This window comes from Lygodium microphyllum, chromosome 15 (assembly GCF_053477565.2).
Source record: "Lygodium microphyllum isolate KBCC chromosome 15, Lygodium_microphyllum_v1.1.10, whole genome shotgun sequence".
Classification (NCBI taxonomy): Eukaryota; Viridiplantae; Streptophyta; class Polypodiopsida; order Schizaeales; family Lygodiaceae; genus Lygodium; species Lygodium microphyllum.
In genome coordinates, this window is record NC_141149.1 from 93,745,236 (window position 1) to 93,764,210 (window position 18,975).

Below are 18,975 nucleotides of genomic sequence, written 5' to 3' on the forward strand. Positions count from 1 at the left end.
CTAGAATCTCTATCTGAAATAATCACTTTCGGCAATCCATGGTTAGTAAAAATAGTTTTCAAAAATAACTGTGCTGCTTGTGATGCTGTTAAAGTTTTCTTACATGCAATGAAATATGCTTGCTTACTAAATCTATCTACAATTGTCCAAATCATATCATGGTTAGATTTAGTATTTGATAAGCCAGTAATGAAATCCATAGATATATGTTCCCAAGGTTTAGATGGAATAGATAAAGGCATTAATAACCCATACTGTTTACCATGATGTCTCTTTATTCGTTGAAAAATCAGACATTCAGAAACAAAATTAGACACATCTGCATCCATATGCGGCCAATAAAAATCTTCAGTTAACATGCGTAATGTAGAAATGATACCTCTATGACCTTGATATGGGGGACAATGAATTTCATTCAAAACAAAAGATCGGAATGGAATAGTAACACACAGTCTCTTTTCAAAGAACATGAATCCATCATTATATGACAATGAATCAACAGGAATGAAATTATTTTGAATTAATTTTTGCCAATCAGAATGAAAAGTAATATCCTGGTGATATGTGTCTTTCATAGTAATCAAAGAATCAAAAGATATGATAGAAATGTTATGAATTGCAGGTCTTCTACTCAATGCATCGGCAACTACATTTTCTTTTCCAGGTTGGTATTGAATGATAGGATGGAAACTTTGAATGAATGAAGCCCATTTGATATGGCGGTCAGAAATTTGGGGTTGGCTAAGTAGATGTCTAATGCTTTGCTGGTCGGTCTTTATCATGAATTCTGAACCCATTAAATAATGCTTCCATTGTTTCAATGCTTGAACAACTGCTAAGAGTTCCTTGTCATAAGTGGAATATTTGAGCTCAGAGGGTTTCAGCTTAGAACTAGAATATGCTATTGGATGGTTATCTTGCATTAACACGGCTCCTATTCCTGATCCGCTAGCATCAGTCACAACTAAAAAGAATGGTCGGTTAAAGTCAGGCAATTGTAGAACAGGGGCATTGGTCAATGCACGTTTAAGTAAATCAAAGGATTTCTGCTGGTTTTCAGTCCATTGATAAACAATGCCTTTCTTAAGAAGTTTGGTCAATGGTAAAGCAAGTAATGAGAAATTACGTACAAACTTCCTATAGAAACTAGCAAGACCAAGGAATGAACGTAATTCATGTACATTTTTAGGAATAGGCCAATGCAATATTGCGTCAATTTTCTTAGGATAAGTTTCCTCATGGAAATAGTCATCAAACTGGCTAATGAATGATAAAACAGTCTTTCCTTCTCTTATGCCATTGAAAGTGCGAAACTTGAAACTTCGTTTACTTATCTTGGATTCCTTGCGAATGGTTTGTGCTTCAAGAGTGGCGTCGATGGTACGGCGTATCAAATCTTCAGCTTGGGGTTCTTCTTTATCAGTGGACGCTCCTTGTAGCTTTGTCAATTGCGCTTGCAAGGCTTGCCTAACTCTTCGCTCTTCGTCCAATTGAAGCATGATAAGATCCAGCTTTTGTTCCATGGTAGGCTCAGGTAGGTCGTCTTCAGTCATAGGATCATCCATATGTGGGGTAGTCATCCTGTAAAACTCAACAAACCTTTCTCACTCAAAATCAGTTAGTGGGATGAGCGTAGCTCAAATTTGGGGTTACAAGGCTATGTATTTTTGGGTATTTTCTTCTTCAATTTTCAGAAATTCTGAAATATTTCTGTCTCCGTTTGCTGAAAGTACTTCAACGAACTTGCAGATAGGTAAAACAGCTTGCTGCGAACAACTTTCCAGTTCTGAGTTTTTGCAAACGAACAAGTCTTCTAGGAGTTTCGAGCGTTAGTCAGTTCTGATTTAGTCTGACTTGCAGAGTTGCAGACTTAACAGACTTGCAGGGTTGTTGACTTGCTGGACTTAGCCGATTTGCAGAACTTGCAGTACTTGATTAGTGTCGACTTGCGAAACTTGTCTTCTGGAGTGCGTGACCGAGAGTTTACAGACTTGTCTGCCCAGTAGAACTTGCAGAGTAGAGTAGGATTTAAGCTTAATTAGTTAAGCTTAAAGCTTAATAATAAGAAGAAGGCCGCCGTTTTTCTGATCGTGGGGGGGGGGGCCGTTTTTGATTCCGCCGAAAATTTCGGGGGTCCTCCTCTTGGCGACGAGTTGAAGATTATGAAGCTTATAAGCTTCTTAAGCTTAAAACTAAGCTTTTTAATGAAGTAGATTAGAGATTTCTCACTGGTTGATCACGACTTGTTCATGGAGTTGAGGGAGTGGTCCTCCGCCGACAGAGAGTGGTCCTTCGCGATCTGACAGTAGAAATAGGGGTTCTTGATCGCCAGAAGTCTGCCTGTATCGACGGTTCGCGACGAGATTGACTGTAGAGCCCGTTTGTTCCTGGAGCTCCGCCTTCGCCCGAGATTGGTAGCGATTGGAAGCCCTTGATCTCTGCTCCGCTCTGATACCACTGGTGCGCAGATCGGACGCAGGTAGCTCACGTAGTGAATTCCCAAAGGTCCCCAAGAACAAAGCACTCTACTTTTTAGCACAAAGACCAATGTAAAAACAAGCACGACATGAGACAAGAGACAAATTGGGTTGAATCTCCCCCATGCCTTGTGTGAGCGCTTCACAAAGCATGTATTTAATATATATTTTCAATCTTTTTGCTCAAAAATAGCCCAATTACAAAAATATACAAGCTTTTAGCTTTTGAGTTTGCTTTCTACCAAAAATAGGAAAATAAAGCTAATGGACGGTGCCCATAGAGTCTGGCACGCCCAATCTCAATGTCCAAATAACATATCCAAGCGCATAAGCGCATACAAAATAATAATAAATAGTCGATGTCTCTATAGACATAATCAAAATATAGGCGTGGCGCCTATCAAAATATATCCAAAGGTCGGAAACCCGCTAGACTCCAATGCTTTCCTCCGCCACTCCTGCTATCTCTACACATCAACTGAAGCATTCACAATCGTTAGTAAAATAACACAATTAAACCGACAAAAGTGAATACCTAGCAGTCTTCAGCTACATAAATAAATCAACTGGTTAGAAATAAATCCTAACCTTAATTTATTACGAGTGCGCACTCTAAACTCATAAACGTTTATTAATTTAATATGCATTTTGCGGAATCACCCGCTATGGAATCACCCATGTACACACTAAATTAATGAAACGCCCGAAAAGGACAGGCGTCCCCATCAACTTCTCGCACAAAGAATCCTCTTTGCGTATGAGCCCCGGTCATCTAAGTTTACGGAATCCACCGTAAAACCTCACGGAATCCACCGTGGAATATGCCTCCTGGCATCACTAAGATACGCGCCCATAAAAAATTGATGATAATTTGAATCCACGCTATCCTCCAATGCTTCCCAATGCCATCGCTGCTCGCTTTACACATCAAGTGAAGCATTCACAATTGTTAGAAAAATAATACAATTAAACCGACAAAAGTGAATACCTAGCAGTCTTCAGCTACATAAATAAATTGGTTAGAAATCAATCCTAACCTTAATTTATTACGAGTGTGCACTCTAAACTCATAAACGTTTATTAATTTAAATATGTATTTTGCGGAATCACCCGCTATGGAATCACCCATGTACACATAAAATTAACAAAACGCCTGAAAAGGATAGGCGTCCCCATCGACTTTTCGCATAAAGAATCCACTTTGTGTATGAGCCCCGGTAATAAAATTTTATGGAATCCACCGCAAAACCTCACGAAATCCACTGTGGAATATACCTCCTGGCATCATACCCCTGGGATGGGATAGCAATTTCCCTTAATTGCTATTAGCTCAATGTGGAGTTAATAGAGTGGGGAAAGCATTTAGGTCTCTAGCATGCATCCATTGGGCTCTTCAACAGGATGATTTTTAAACTTGACCAAATATCTAGAATATCTACAGCTAGTTCTAGTGGTCATAAAGTCAGTATCTATAATAGTTTCCGGCTCAAGGATTTCAGTTTCATCATCTAGTAAAGGAGGGTTTTTATAAACAGGGTATATAGGTAATTAGCCTCTAAAAGGTCGTAATAAACTGATATGGAAGGTGTTGTGGTAGTTCTAGTTTAAATGCATTGTCATTGATTTTGTGTATGATCTTAAATGGTCCATAAAATCTAGATGCTAATTTCACAACTGGGTGCTTATCTACACTTTGTAATCTTCCTTTTTCTATTCGTAACCAAACATAACCATCAACTTTAAAATTCATAGCCTATCTTTTCTTGTTTGCTTGTTTTGTATATGATTGCTGGGCTTTGGCAATCATATCTTTAACTTCATAAAAAATAGTAGCATGCATGTTAGCAATATCATCAGCAGTCTAAATTTTGTTTGATAATGATGCAACAGGTGTAAGCAATCGATATCCATAAATAAATTCAAATGGTGCTTTCTTTGTAGCTGTATGTGGTGTGTTATTATATGCAAATTGAAGTAAATGTAGATGTGTATCCCATGTGTGTGGTTTTGAAATGGTGTAAGCACGCAAAAGATCTAAAATAGTACTATTAGTAGCTTATGTTTGACCGTTTGTTTCAAGATGAAATGCAGATGAAAAATCAATCTTTGTTCCTAAGTTGGCAAACAAAGTAATCCAAAAATTATTACAGAATCTAGAATCACGATCAGAAATAATAACTTTTGGTAAACTATGGTTAGTGAAAATAGTTTTCAAAAACAATTGAGCAGCTTGAGATGCAGTTAAAGTTTTCTTGCATGGAATAAAATATGCTTGTTTGCTAAATCTGTCTACAACAGTCTAAATCATATCATGATTAGCTTCAGTGTTAGGTAAACCAGTGATAAAATCCATTGAAATCTGTTCCCATGGTCATGATTGAATAGATAATGGCATTAGTAAACCATATTGTTTACCATGGTGTCTTTTAACGCGTTGACAAACTAAGCATTCAGATACAAAGTTAGATACATCAGTGTCCATATGTGGCCAATAAAAATCTACAATCAATGTACGCAAAGTAGATATAATTCCTCTATGACCTTGATATGGAGAACAATGAATTTCATGCAAAACAAATGATCGAAATGGAACAGTCACGCATAATCTTTTTTCATAAAATATAAATCCATTAGTATAAGATAATGAAACAATAGGAATCCAATTATTTGCAACTAGTTTATTCCAATCAGCTTGAAAAGTAGGATCCTGATTATAAGTATCTTTCATAGGGATAAGGGAATCAAATGATATCACAGAAATATTGTGAATTGTCGGTCTTCTACTCAAAGCATCAGCAACAACATTTTCTTTTCTTGGTTGATATTGTATAAGAGAATGAAAACTTTGAATAAAAGCGGCCCATTTAATGTGTCAGTCAGATATTTATGGTTGATTAAGGAGATGTCTAATGCTTTGTTGGTCAGTTTTGATCATGAATTCAGTTCCCATTAAATAATGTTTCCAATTATGTAAGGCTTGTACTACAGCTAACAATTCTTTATCATAGGTAGAATATTTAAGTTCAGATGGTTTGAGTTTGCAACTAGAATAGGCTATGGGATGATTATCTTGCATAAGGACTGCTCCTATTCCAGATCCACTAGCATCAGTAGCTACTAAGAAAAATGTTCTATTAAAATCAGGTAATTGTAATACAGGAGCATGAGTTAAAGCATGTTTCAGCATATCAAAGGACTTTTGTTGATTGTCAAACCAGTTATACACAATACTCTTCTTTAAAATTTTTGTCAAAGGTAATGCAAGTAATGAGAAATTCCTCACAAATTTTCTGTAAAAGCTAGCAAGACCTAGAAAAGAACGTAATTCATGCACAGTTTTGGGTATGGGCCAATTTAAAATTGCTTCTATCTTTTTAGGGTCAACTTTAATACCTTCTGATGAAATAATATGTCCTAAATATTCAATTTCTGTTTGGAAGAATTCACTCTTTTTTGGATTAGCATATAATTGATTGTCTTTTAACAACTTAAAAACTAAAGACAAATGTTCATAATGCTCATTCTCATTTTTACTGAATACTAATATGTCATCAAAGAAAACTATGACACAATGCTGATGTTTCAGAAATATGCGATTCATCATGCGATTGAATGTGGTTGGTGCATTAGTTAAATTGAAAGGCATGACCAGAAATTCATAGTGTCCAAATTGTGTTCTAAATGCAGTTTTGAATATATCAGATTTATCCAATCTTACTTGATGATATCCAGATTTAAGATCTATCTTACTGAATATGGTAGATCCTTGTAGTTTATCCATAAGATCATCTACCCTAGGAATCGATTATCTATGCATGATAATCAATGCACATGCGATAATTATTATTTTTCTTTTTCACTAATAAGACAAGTGCACCAAATGGAAAACTACTAGGTCAAATTAATCCTCTGTTAAGCAATTCTTCTATTTGGTTTTGAATTTCTTTCTGTTCAATTTGGTTATGTCTATATGGTGCTTTACATGGTGGTTGTGTTCCAGGAATTAAATCTATCTTATGATCTTCAGGATGTGAAGGTGGTAATCCATGTGGTAAATCAACAGCAAAACAATCTTGAAATTGGGCAATAAATTGTGTATGCCTAGGATGCATCTGTTTTTCTTTAGCTTGAATTTCATTCACCCATATTAAATAAGATTTGCTACTTTTACATAATGCACGTTTAGCTTGATTATGTGTAAGCAGTGAAAATTTATTGGAAGCGTGCATACCATGCAGTGTGATTTGTTTTCCTTGAAAATAAATTTTAATTGAATGCGTAGAATAATCTATGTCAGGATTGTATTGATGACGCCAAGGCATTCCTAAGATAATGTCACTAGACTGCAAAGGTACAACTAGGAAATTTCTTCGTTTAGTATAATCACCAATTTTAATTTCTAAATTATGCACCTCTTGTGTTCCATTATATCTCATATCTAGGAATGTAGTCTTGATGCGATAATGTGTAGAAATAGTTTTTAAATTCAATTCTTTGACTGATTTTGCAGAAATAAAGTCATGTGTGCTCCCATCATCATGTAAAATAGTCTTTTCTTTACCATGCACAAAACATTTCATTGTTAACAAAGAATGGGGAGTTGGCATACCTGGCAAAGTATCCGAAGTAGTACCAATGTCATCATCATCTTCCGTAAAGTCTGGTATTTCCTCATGTTCTTCTTCTTCTATTGCTCCTAGATAATTGATATGTACGGATGGCTTTTTGGATTGGCAATTGGCTGCTAGATGTCCAGGTTGATGACATTTGTAACAACCTATGGGTTTTGGTTTGGATACATTATTGGTAATGGCAGGAGGTTTAGGAATGTTGGGATTTGACTGTGGAGATGGCTTAGGGTTTGGATTTGTGTTTGATGGCAAGGCAGGTGGTCGTGTCCAAGATTTATAGAATGAAGATGGAAGAAAACGACTTTGATTGAATCTTCGTAAATTGAAATTGAATTGTTTGGAACCAAAGTTACCATTAGTTGGAAATTGTTGTGGTCACTTGTCTCGTCCGCAAATTTTGTCTTTAGTGTCATGGGCCAAAGAAATTGCATCTTCAAGTATTGTTGGCTTGAACATATTGACTTTCACATAGAAATGTCCAAGTAGGCCAGACATAAACTTGCGTTTATGAGTTGCTTCAGGTACATCTTTGAGCATTTGTAAGAGCATTTCAGAAACGTTCAATGTATTGGGAAATAGGTTTGCGATCCCTTTGTTCTGGAAGATCCCATTGCTTGATGGCTTTTTCGTGGAATTGAGGAGGAAGGAAATTATGCAAAAATTTCTTTTGTAAAGTCTCCCATGTAGTGGGACAATCAACGCTCTTGCAGACCACAGTCCACCATAAGGATGCTCGGTCAACTAAATGGTTAGTGACACATTTAATTTTGTCTTTCTCAGCATATGTTTCTTCATGGAAGTAATCATCAAATTGACTGATAAAAGCAAGTACAGTCTTTCCATCGCATGATCCATTGAAAGTACGAAATTGGAAGTTTCTTTTACTTATCTTTGTTTCTTTGCGAATGGATTGGGCTTCAAGTGTTGCATTGATGGTACGTCGTATAAGATCTTTAGGTTGCGGTCCATCTTGGTCGGTTGTAGATTGTTGCAGATTGGCCAATTGAACTTGTAAAGCTTATCGGGCTCTTCGTTCTTCTTCAAGCTGCATCATAATCAAATCCAACTTTTGCTCCATCATTGGTTCGGGTAAATCACCTTCAGCCATAAGATCATCCATGTCTTGTTCAGTCATCCTGCAAAATTCAAAAAGACCTCATACTCTCGAAATCTTATTAACGGGATGAGCGTAGCTCAAAGGCGGGTTTACAAGGCTTGTATATTTTGTTTGGCTTTTGTAGTATCTCTCATTTACAATTGCGATATTCATTGTCACAACCGTCTTCCAAGAAAGTAGTGTTGCGTATAAATTGCGTATGAACTTCTGTTTTTGCTGAAACTAGTTCAGCAAGACTGCGAGTGTGAACAGGGACTTCTCGAAGCTCCAAAGCCAATTCAGCTTACACACAGTATGAACGGCCACTATAAGAGTTGTTGGAGATGACTTGTTAGACTTGGATGACTTGAAGAACTAAGAGAGCTTAGAATTTTAAGCTTTAGTGACTAGCTTGATTTTCGTGGACCTCAGAATGTGTTCGAACAATTTGACGACGGCGAGTTTATGCTGCCGCCACGGACGTAGAAAGTCGATTAGTGAAGCTTTTTTTAAAAATAAGCTTCTTGTCTTGTAAAGCTTAATCAGCTTTACCTTAAAGATTTGAGAGATATAGAGGATTCTTATCTGTATATTCCACGCTTTGCCGCTGGTCCTTCTCCTATAGAGGCTAGTCTCTCGCAATCAAAGGGTACATAAGGGGGTTCTTGACTGCCGGGAACACGGTGGTATCGACCATTCGCGACGAGACTGACTGTAGAGCTCGATCGTTCAGCTCCACCTTCGCGCGAGATGGTAAGCGATTGGAAGCTCTCGATCTCATCTTCACTCTAATACCACTGGTGCACAGATCGGACACCGTATGCGTGCGTAGTGAGTGTCAGAAGGTACCCAAGAATAAAAGAACTCTACTTTTTACACAAAAACCAATCAAGAAAGCTTGCACGACATGAACAAGAGACCAATTGGGTGCAATCTCCCCCCATGCCTTGTGTGAGCACTCCACAATGCATGTATTTTATATATTATTCATCTTCAAGCTCAAATAATAGCCCAATTTACAAAATAGCACACTTTAGCTTTTGAGTTTGCTTTTGTGCCAATAAAGAATTAAAGCTAATGGACGCCCAAGAAGTCAGGCGGTACCCAAATACAAAGTCCAATACAAGTATTTAAATTGTGCGTCCATGTGCATACAAAAATAATAAATAAATATCAAACGCTTTAATAAATAAGCACGATAAAATATAGGCGCCATGCCTAAGATACGGCTGTCGAAGGGTTTGTGAAAACAAAGTCGCGACCACAGAGGACTTTGAATAATTTCAAGATAGAAGATCAATCAAGTGAATGTTGTGTGTATGGTTCAGTCCTAAGAATAGATGGGTGAAATCTTACAAATCCAGGTATTTGTCCAGCTCATCTTATGAGATAATTGACAGCTAGAATTGAGACTCATGAAAGGAACTGGATACATAGCTCTGAAGCTCCTAGTTCACTCAAGAAGCCATGGCATTAACATCACAGAAAAGCAGCAAATTCTTTCTTAATGCAGAAAGATTTTTAGTCATCTTTTGCCGGTCCAGTTATGAGCTTCGAATCAAAGTAAATTTGCAGTTCTAACAGCCTGATACGATATTTAGATTGCATGACATTGTTCTTTTTGTTGTTATATGAACAGGCTGCTTGGTGCAGGGGTGTTTCTTGACTTCAATTTCAGTAACCTTCCATATTCGCTGAAGTAGAAAGTATCTCTATAATGCTGATGGCGTGCAGTCCCTTGTTTTCTTTGCTTCAAATAATCCAGCACCTGTTCCAAAATCAAACTTTTGCAACTCCTCAGGGCGACTGACAAAATGATGCTTTAAACAAACCTCCTGTTTACAGTCCTTGCACACAAATTTGTTGGAATATGTAAGATTTTCCCAGCAGCCAGGTACGGGACATCGAGGCTTGTTGTGAACTTTGGCATAGTTGTTAGGATCACAATCAATCCTCACATGACGATCCCAAGTGGCATTAGGATCTTCATTACCAACCAGTCCGATTGCCTTTGTACAAAGTGGGCACACCAATACAGTAACATCCTTGTCTGCTACATTAGGACAATTGTGTTTGCAGTAGGACCGATGTTCCAGGAAGAACGTCTGCTTTTACAGACGCCACAGGTCAAGGGCCAAAAATCGAGAAGGTTGCCCCCTCGTCGACAGAGCAATGCTTGCCCTTCAATTGACGACTTCCAGTCCGTTTTCTGATACGTGCAGCTCTGTGGCAATCACTATTAGTGCTTTCCAACGAATAAGACATTATTGAGCCACACTGACTGCATATGCCATATCGTCCTCGTTGTTGTTAGCTAGAAAGCACAAGGCATAATCAAAACATTCGAGAGGAAGGCCTTCAAGAGATCTTCCCCAGAGATCGCAATGTTTGTCATTGTTGACTTGGTTTGCTTTCAATGTCAAGCCTCCTCCTTCAGAAGTATCTGCCATTGTTCATCCTGTCATGTCCCACGATCCTCCTAGAAAGTGTGATGTCCTCGAATGGAGCCTCAGTGGGCCAAATTCACGAAAGCAGAACTTCTCACGAACTAGGAAGCAGAAAAAAAATCTGTGTGTCTGTATCACGCCTTCTTCTCCATCGCACACTCTCCTTCCCCAGAAAAAAAACTTCCCTTCCAAAAAAAACAACGACATCCCCCCCTCCGTTTCTAGCGGCTCTTCTTTTTTTTTTCAGACCCATAAAACAGCCCCCCAATTTAGCTTTTCTCTCCACCAGGAAAGCAGGTATTGGGAATATCATCTGGAGATGTTCAACGTTAATCAATGGGATTTGTATGTGAACCACCAATGCTACTGCTAGCTGCCTTTTTCAAAACAGTAAACAAAGAGCCGTTTTATCTCTTCCACGTCTCTTTCATATGCAGCATGCCTCGCAGTCAAAAGTACGACTATTGAGCACCCGTTTTTATCATGGCCTTGCATAAAAATATGCTTTCTATCAAGTTCTGTGTTGATCTCTGCTTCTTTGACAAAACCAAATGATCTCCTCATTTTCACAATCAGCATTTTCTGATGCATGTACTGAATCTGAATCATAAATCGGAAGGAGAATTTTGTCTTTCAAAACTTCTGGTGCTTACACTTGGCTGAACGGAAAAATGTCAGAAGTACCCATCAACCCTATGTGTGTTTTATCATTGCCGGTAACAGCCTTCCTTCTAGTATAGGAGCTCGCAACTAGTTTTGCGAAAGGATTCATTGTGGAGGAATCAGGGTCATTTGATAACAATGGACTGTCAGCCCTCCCATAGCTGTCACTGGGTACAAACACATCTTCATCAATCAAGCTCTTGTTGCTACCTTTCTTGCTTATGTTGGAGACCTCAGAACCAAACGATTCATTATGACGTCAAGTCATGTTGCCACTAGATGATTTTATATGCCCATCTTCCCCTATCAAATTTATTGTATAATCAGAACCATTTTTATTTGACTGTTGGTCATTGTCATTACTGTCTAGATAGGACATCAAGTTCCCTATCAACTGGCCCTCCTTCTTTCCCTCTTTGGCTTTTTCAGAGAAACATAAAAATAACAATCCTTTTCCCACATTCTACATATCCTGAAAGCTTCGCAGTCTAAGAAACTGTGTCTCAAACTGGTAGCCTGTCAAAAACTTGGCAGCATCTCCATGAAAGCCACATCTGGTATACATTTCTACCAGCATGTTTCCCAGAAGGAACTCCCCTTTCAAATCCCCTTTGAATTATTTCAGCATGCATTTCATGTCCTGTTTCCAAAGCTCCTGTAATGCTACAAGTTTTCAAGTTGTAAAGATAAAGGAAAGCATCTGGACGTACCTCTTCTTCATGAGTCCCATGTTCAGCATATCTTTTTGGTGGATTCCACATCTCAGATGCGCAGCAGTACGACATCCACCCCCTCTAATCCTGCGCATCCTCCAGATGGGCCAACTACCCATGATCGTTATCATCAAGATCCACAAACAGATCAATCTCTTCATTATGCATTTCCGGTATATCAATAAGATTATTTGTCATATCATCTGTCTCTTCCATTGGAGTTTCTTCTCGTTGCTCTTCTCTTGCAAATTTTTCCAATGCATAATCTTCATCATCTCTTTTCTTGAAAATCTTGATTCTTTTTCCAGCAATAGGCACTCTAAGCACTGTCCCATCCAATTCTGTCAACTCATATGTTGCATTATCAAAAACATGTCTGACTATGTACGGTCCAAACCATCTTTTCACCATCTTCCGAAGTGCAGTATGCTGATTTTCAAGACTGCTATCAAAGACTAATACCCAATCTCCCTCTTCTATTGCTCTAGGCCGCAAGCGATGCGTGCTGTCAAACCTATCCTTATTTCTAAGTCTAGCAACCTTCAACCTGTCAATAGCTAGCTGAATATCCTTTGGTCTTCTCTCCAACTGCCGAATCCGAAGAGCTAAGAGCTCCTCTCTCGTCAAATCCTCCTACCAAGGTAAAACTCACCAAGTCAAAGCACAAGTCTCAGTCGGTATAAACGGTTTCTGACCATACATCAACTCTGCAGGCATATATCCTGTGGTAACACTGTGGGTCATACGATCAGCCCACAAAGCAAATGGTAGAAGTCTCGGCCATTCTCCAATCCGTCCTCTGCATGCTTTGGCTAATGCTTTCACTATCGGCAGATGCCCTCTTTCACTCTTCCCATTTCCCTCTGGATTATATGCTGTAGTTAGAGCCAACTTGATTCCTAGCTGAGAGAAATACTCCCTAGCTTCATCTGCATCCAATTCACCGCGATCCGCAGTGATCTTACCCACACAGCCATACCTGCAGAAAATTTCTTCCAATAGGAACTTACACACTACACTAGTGGTCTTCATTATCAAAGATCTTCCCTCAACATGATTGGTAAGATCCTCTCTAGCCAAAACAATGTATCTCATCTGCTATAGACCCATAGGCATAGTAACCAAATCAACTACCCACTTATAATGAATGCATAGCTTATAGGTCGGATGAAGCTCATCTCGATGACGCACTACCGAATACATCTGCCAGTCTCTGCAAGTCTCAACAAAGTGAGAAACATCTCTATACATGCCTTTCCACCAATATTTCTCCTTGGTTTTCTCATAAGTAGCCCACACTCCTCTATGACCAGCCCAAAGACTCTCATGAAACTCCCTCATCACCTGTAACTGTGTCTCTCTATCGCAGACAACCCGCAAAGGTAATCCACCTCTTTTCTTCAGATGCTTCCAAAGAAATCCGTCCTTGAGAAAATAACCATAGGCTTTCCTTCTGATCTTCTTGAACTCTTCATCTGTCCATTCATCTCTTTTGCTTAGTATACTAAGGTACTTGCCAATCTGCAACCAATCTCGAACATAGAGTTCTTCTATGAAAGCCACAATATCATAGACATGGCAAACATGATCAACCATAATGGCTGAAATTTCTGCATCATCCTCTTCTGCAAGTAGAGTCTCCTCATCATCATATCTGGCTCTAGACAACATATCTGCCACTGGATTATCCTTCCCTGCTATGTGTTTAAATTCCGGATTTAATGACTTGATGTATGCAATCCATCTCAGCATAGCTATATCCGGAGTAGAGCAACTCGTAATCATACCAATCAATGGCAAGCAATCTGTCTCTACCACAACTGAAGCTCCAATAAAGTACTCCTTGTCACATTTGAGAGCCGTAACAATCCCCAATAACTCCCTCTTGATTTGTAGATATCTCCTCTATCTCTCGTTTAGGACTTTCGCCCCAAACTGAATAGCATACCTATTCCCATCTGCATCATCTTGACCCACAGCCCAACCTATGCCAATTGGACTAGTGTCAATTGTCAATACAATAGGCCTTCCGCAATTATAATCCTCTTTCTTGAGAGTAGGAGCATTCTGCAATAACTTCTTCAATTTCCGCATGGCTCTAGTGTGGCTCTCATCCCAATAGAATTTCTGCCCCTTTCGAAGCAGCTGATATAAACAATCTGCTATGTGTGCAAAATGAGGTATCCAAATCATATAAAACACACAAGCTCCAATGAATCTCCGTACCTCTGAAGTGGTAGAACAATACTCCGCAATCTTGCCTATAGCATCCACCTTATCAGGTGAGGGTTTCCTGCCATAATATCCACACATATGTCCAACAATGACAGCCTCATTCACTCCAAAAACAGATTTTTGCCCTAAAAGTGTCAAGTTCACTTCTTCTAATCTGGCCAAAATCTTCTCACAAGCTGAAATATGATCAGCCACAAAGTATCTGCATCCCTGCTCACTTAGACTCTCATTCTTCTCTTCTTCTGCACACCCCTTAATGGGCACATCATCCAAAAAAGGCATAGTAAGCTGAGGTATATAATCATGAAGAACCTTATGCATGGCATTCATCATATGCGCAACAGAATTAGTGGCACCTTGAGGCAAGGTACACATTCTGACAAGCCCAATAGGAGTTCTCATGGTGGTTATGTCCCTGCTTTCCAAAGCCAGTTGAAACTGATCATATCCCGAATACAAATCACCTAAAGAATAGATGGCACGTCCAGCAAATGCTTCTACAAACTCATCCACAACTGGACCTATGCCAACATTCCTGATAGTAACTCTGTTCACTGGCTGCATGTCCTGTATAAATCGGAGAGTACCATTCTTCTTTGGAACCGTAAACCACATGTTTGAGTATGGTGCAGATGAAGGCTCAAGAATTCCCATCCTGATTTTCTCATTCAATAAATCAATCAGCTTTGGCAGGTGTGCTTTAGGCACTGGAATAGGTCGGAGATTCCATGGAATATGAGGAATAGTAAAAATGACCATAGGAGCAACAATATCTGGATTCACACATCCAATCTCATGCGGGAAAAAAGCAAATCCCCTTCCATGTCGCTCAAGCATCTCCTGAAAGCATTGCTTCTCTGTAGGTAACAAGAAATCACCATTTCCAATTTTCAGTTCAGCAAGAGTCTCTGCTGAAAATTTATGACCAATATGCTCCAGATTCCTCAAAATTGGCTGTTTGGCAGCCCTCTCTATTTGCTGATCACTGTCAGGTGGAAGTGGTACAGCTACCGGCTTCACCTTCTTATCCACAATTTTGTATTTCATGTCAACCCTGGCTTCATTATACACTTCCGCATTACTCAAATCTTGCTGTAAATCAGCAATTCTGCACTCCAATGGCTAAATATCCTCAGCCCTCTGCTCTATGGACTGCATAGAAAAATCCTGAAATTTCTGCGACGCTTTCATGTCGGGTTCACTAAAGATGTCGAAGGGTTTGTGAAAACAAAGTCGTGACCACAGAGGACTTTGAATAATTTCAAGATAGAAGATCAATCAAGTGAATGTTGTGTGTATGGTTCAGTCCTCAGAATAGATGGGTGAAATCTTACAAATCCAAGTACTTGTCCAGCTCATCTTATGAGATAATTGACAGCTACAATTGAGACTCATGAAAGGAACTGGATACATAGCTCTGAAGCTCCTAGTTCACTCAAGAAGCCATGGCATTAACATCACAGAAAAGCAGCAAATTCTTTCTTAATGCAGAAAGATTTTTAGTCATCTTTTGCCGGTCCAGTTATGAGCTTCGAATCAAAGTAAATTTGCAGTTCTAACAACCTGATACGATATTTAGATTGCATGACATTGTTCTTTTTGTTGTTATATGAACAGGCTGCTTGGTGCAGGGGTGTTTCTTGACTTCAATTTCAGTAACCTTCCATATTCGCTGAAGTAGAAAGTATCTCTATAATGCTGATGGCGTGCAGTCCCTTGTTTTCTTTGCTTCAAATAATCCAGCACCTGTTCCAAAATCAAACTTTTGCAACTCCTCAGGGCGACTGACAAAACGATGCTTTAAACAAACCTCCTGTTTACAGTCCTTGCACACAAATTTGTTGGAATATGTAAGATTTTCCCACCAGCCAGGTACGGGACATCGAGGCTTGTTGTGAACTTTGGCATAGTTGTTAGGATCACAGTCAATCCTCACATGACGATCCCAAGTGGCATTAGGATCTTCATTACCAACCAGTCCGACTGCCTTTGCACAAAGTGGGCACACCAATACAGTAACATCCTTGTCTGCTGCATTAGGACAATTGTGTTTGCAGTACGACCGATGTTCCAGGCAGAACGTCTGCTTTTACAGACGTCACAGGTCAAGGGCCAAAAATCAAGAAGGTTGCCCCCTTGTCGACAGAGCAATGCTTGCCCTTCAATTGACGACTTCCAGTCCGTTTTTTGATACGTGCAGCTCTGTGGCAATCATTATTAGTGCTTTCCAACGAATAAGACGTTATTGAGCCACACTAATTGCATATGCCATATCGTCCTCGTTGTTGTCAGCTAGAAAGCACAAGGCATAATCAAAACATTCGAGAGGAAGGCCTTCAAGAGATCTTCCCCAGAGATCGCAATGTTTGTCATCGTTGACTTGGTTTGCTTTCAATGTCAAGCCTCCTCCTTCAGAAGTATCTGCCATTGTTCATCCTGTCATGTCCCACGATCCTCCTAGAAAGTGTGATGTCCTCGAATGGAGCCTCAGTGGGCCAAATTCACGAAAGCAGAACTTCTCACGAACCAGGAAGCAGAAAAAAAATCTGTGTGTCTGTATCACGCCTTCTTCTCCATCGCACACTCTCCTTCCCCATAAAAAAAACTTCCCTTCCAAAAAAAACAACGACATCCCCCCCTCCGTTTCTAGCGGCTCTTCTTTTTTTTTTCAGACCCATAAAACAGCCCCCCAATTTAGCTTTTCTCTCCACTAGGAAAGCAGGTATTGGGAATATCATCTGGAGATGTTCAACGTTAATCAATGGGATTTGTATGTAAACCACCAATGCTACTGCCAGCTGCCTTTTTCAAAACAGTAAACAAAGAGCCGTTTTATCTCTTCCAGGTCTCTTTCATATGCAGCATGCCTCGCAGTCAAAAGTACGACTATTGAGCACCCGTTTTTATCATGGCCTTGCATAAAAATCTGCTTTCTATCAAGCTCTGTGTTGATCTCTGCTTCTTTGACAAAACCAAATGATCTCCTCATTTTCACAATCAGCATTTTCTGATGCATGTACTGAATCTGAATCATAAATCGGAAGGAGGGTTTTGTCTTTCAAAACTTCTGGTGCTTACACTTGGCTGAACGGAAAAATGTCAGAAGTACCCATGAACCCTGTGTGTGTTTTATCATTGCCGGTAATAGCCTCCCTTCTAGTATAGGAGCTCGCAACTAGTTTTGCGAAAGGATTCATTGTGGAGGAATCAGGGTCATTTGATAACAATGGACTGTCAGTCCTCCCATAGCTGTCACTGGGTACAAACACATCTTCATCAATCAAGCTCTTGTTTCTACCTTTCTTGCTTATGTTGGAGACCTCAGAACCAAACGATTCATTATGATGTCAAGTCATGTTGCCACTAGAGGATTTTATATGCCCATCTTCCCCTATCAAATTGATTGTATAATCAGAACCATTTTTATTTGACTGCTGGTCATTGTCATTACTGTCTAGATAGGACATCAAGTTCCCTATCAACTGGCCCTCCTTCTTTCCCTCTTTGGTTTTTTCAGAGAAACATAAAAATAGAAATCCTTTTCCCACATTCTACATATCCTGAAAGCTTCGCAGTCTAAGAAACTGTGTTTCAAACTGGTAGCCTGTCAAAAACTTGGCAGCATCTCCATGAAAGCCACATCTGGTATACATTTCTACCAGCATGTTTCCCAGAAGGAACTCCCCTTTCAAATCCCCTTTGAATTATTTCAGCATGCATTTCATGTCCTATTTCCAAAGCTCCTATAATGCTACAAGTTTTCAAGTTGTAAAGATAAATGAAAGCATCTGGACGTACCTCTTCATGAGTCCCATGTTCAGCATATCTTTTTGGTGGATTCCACATCTCGGATGCGCAGCAATACGACATCGCCCATCAAAAATTGATGATAATTTGAATACACACTATCCTCCAATGCTTCCCAATGCCATTGCTGCTCGCTCTACACATCAACTGAAGTATTCACAATTGTTAGAAAAACAATACAATTAACTCGACAAAAGTGAATACCTAGCAGTCTTCAGCTACATAAATAAATTGGTTAGAAATCAATCCTAACCTTAATTTATTACGAGTGTGCACTCTAAACTCACAAATGTTTATTAATTTAAATATGTATTTTGCGGAATCACCCGCTATGGAATCACCCATGTATACATAAAATTAACAAAACGCTCGAAAAGGATAGGCGCCCCCATCGACTTTTCGCACAAAGAATCCACTTTGTGTATGAGCCCCAATAATAAAAGTTTACAGAATCCACTGCAAAACCTCACGAAATTCACCGTGGAATATGCCTCTTGGCATCAAAGATTGGATTTTAGCACCATGGTCAAGATTTTTTTGTTAATGGCTTTTGACTCATAGGTTCTGTTGATTTTAGGGTTCTATTACAAAGACTATGATATAACTCAATATCCCATGAAATTTAAAAAATGGCTCTACTTAATACTAACTAATGTTTCCTTGAGTTTGACAAGGTTTTACCCTCTTATTCAAAGGTTTTTGTAAGTTCAAATATAGTAATATATTTATGGATTTTACATACATCCTTTTTGTAACTTTACCCTCTAATTTTTTAAAATTCCAGTGAAGGTTCTATATAAGTACATATTTATTCTACATAACTCAAGGGGCTAAATTTGTTGTCACATTGATCATTTTAATATGTCAATTTTCAAGGTATAATACCAATAGAAAATGTATATTATC

General features: G+C 39.0%; 2 protein-coding genes across 2 annotated transcripts; both read right to left on the bottom strand.

The window, feature by feature from the left end:
- Positions 1-9,916: 9,916 nt before the first annotated feature.
- On the bottom strand, positions 9,917-10,654 carry LOC148024773 (zinc finger AN1 and C2H2 domain-containing stress-associated protein 16-like). The gene is made up of 2 exons (XM_087693612.1): positions 10,487-10,654; positions 9,917-10,309 (listed from the first exon to the last, which is right to left on the bottom strand). Exons 1-2 carry the CDS (start codon positions 10,652-10,654, stop codon positions 9,917-9,919), a joined length of 561 nt encoding a protein of 186 aa, XP_087549738.1.
- A 5,298-nt stretch (positions 10,655-15,952) lies between these two features.
- On the bottom strand, positions 15,953-16,690 carry LOC148024774 (zinc finger AN1 and C2H2 domain-containing stress-associated protein 16-like). The gene is made up of 2 exons (XM_087693613.1): positions 16,532-16,690; positions 15,953-16,345 (listed from the first exon to the last, which is right to left on the bottom strand). The coding sequence occupies exons 1-2, from the start codon at positions 16,688-16,690 to the stop codon at positions 15,953-15,955; spliced, it is 552 nt and encodes a 183-aa protein (XP_087549739.1).
- Positions 16,691-18,975: the final 2,285 nt, after the last annotated feature.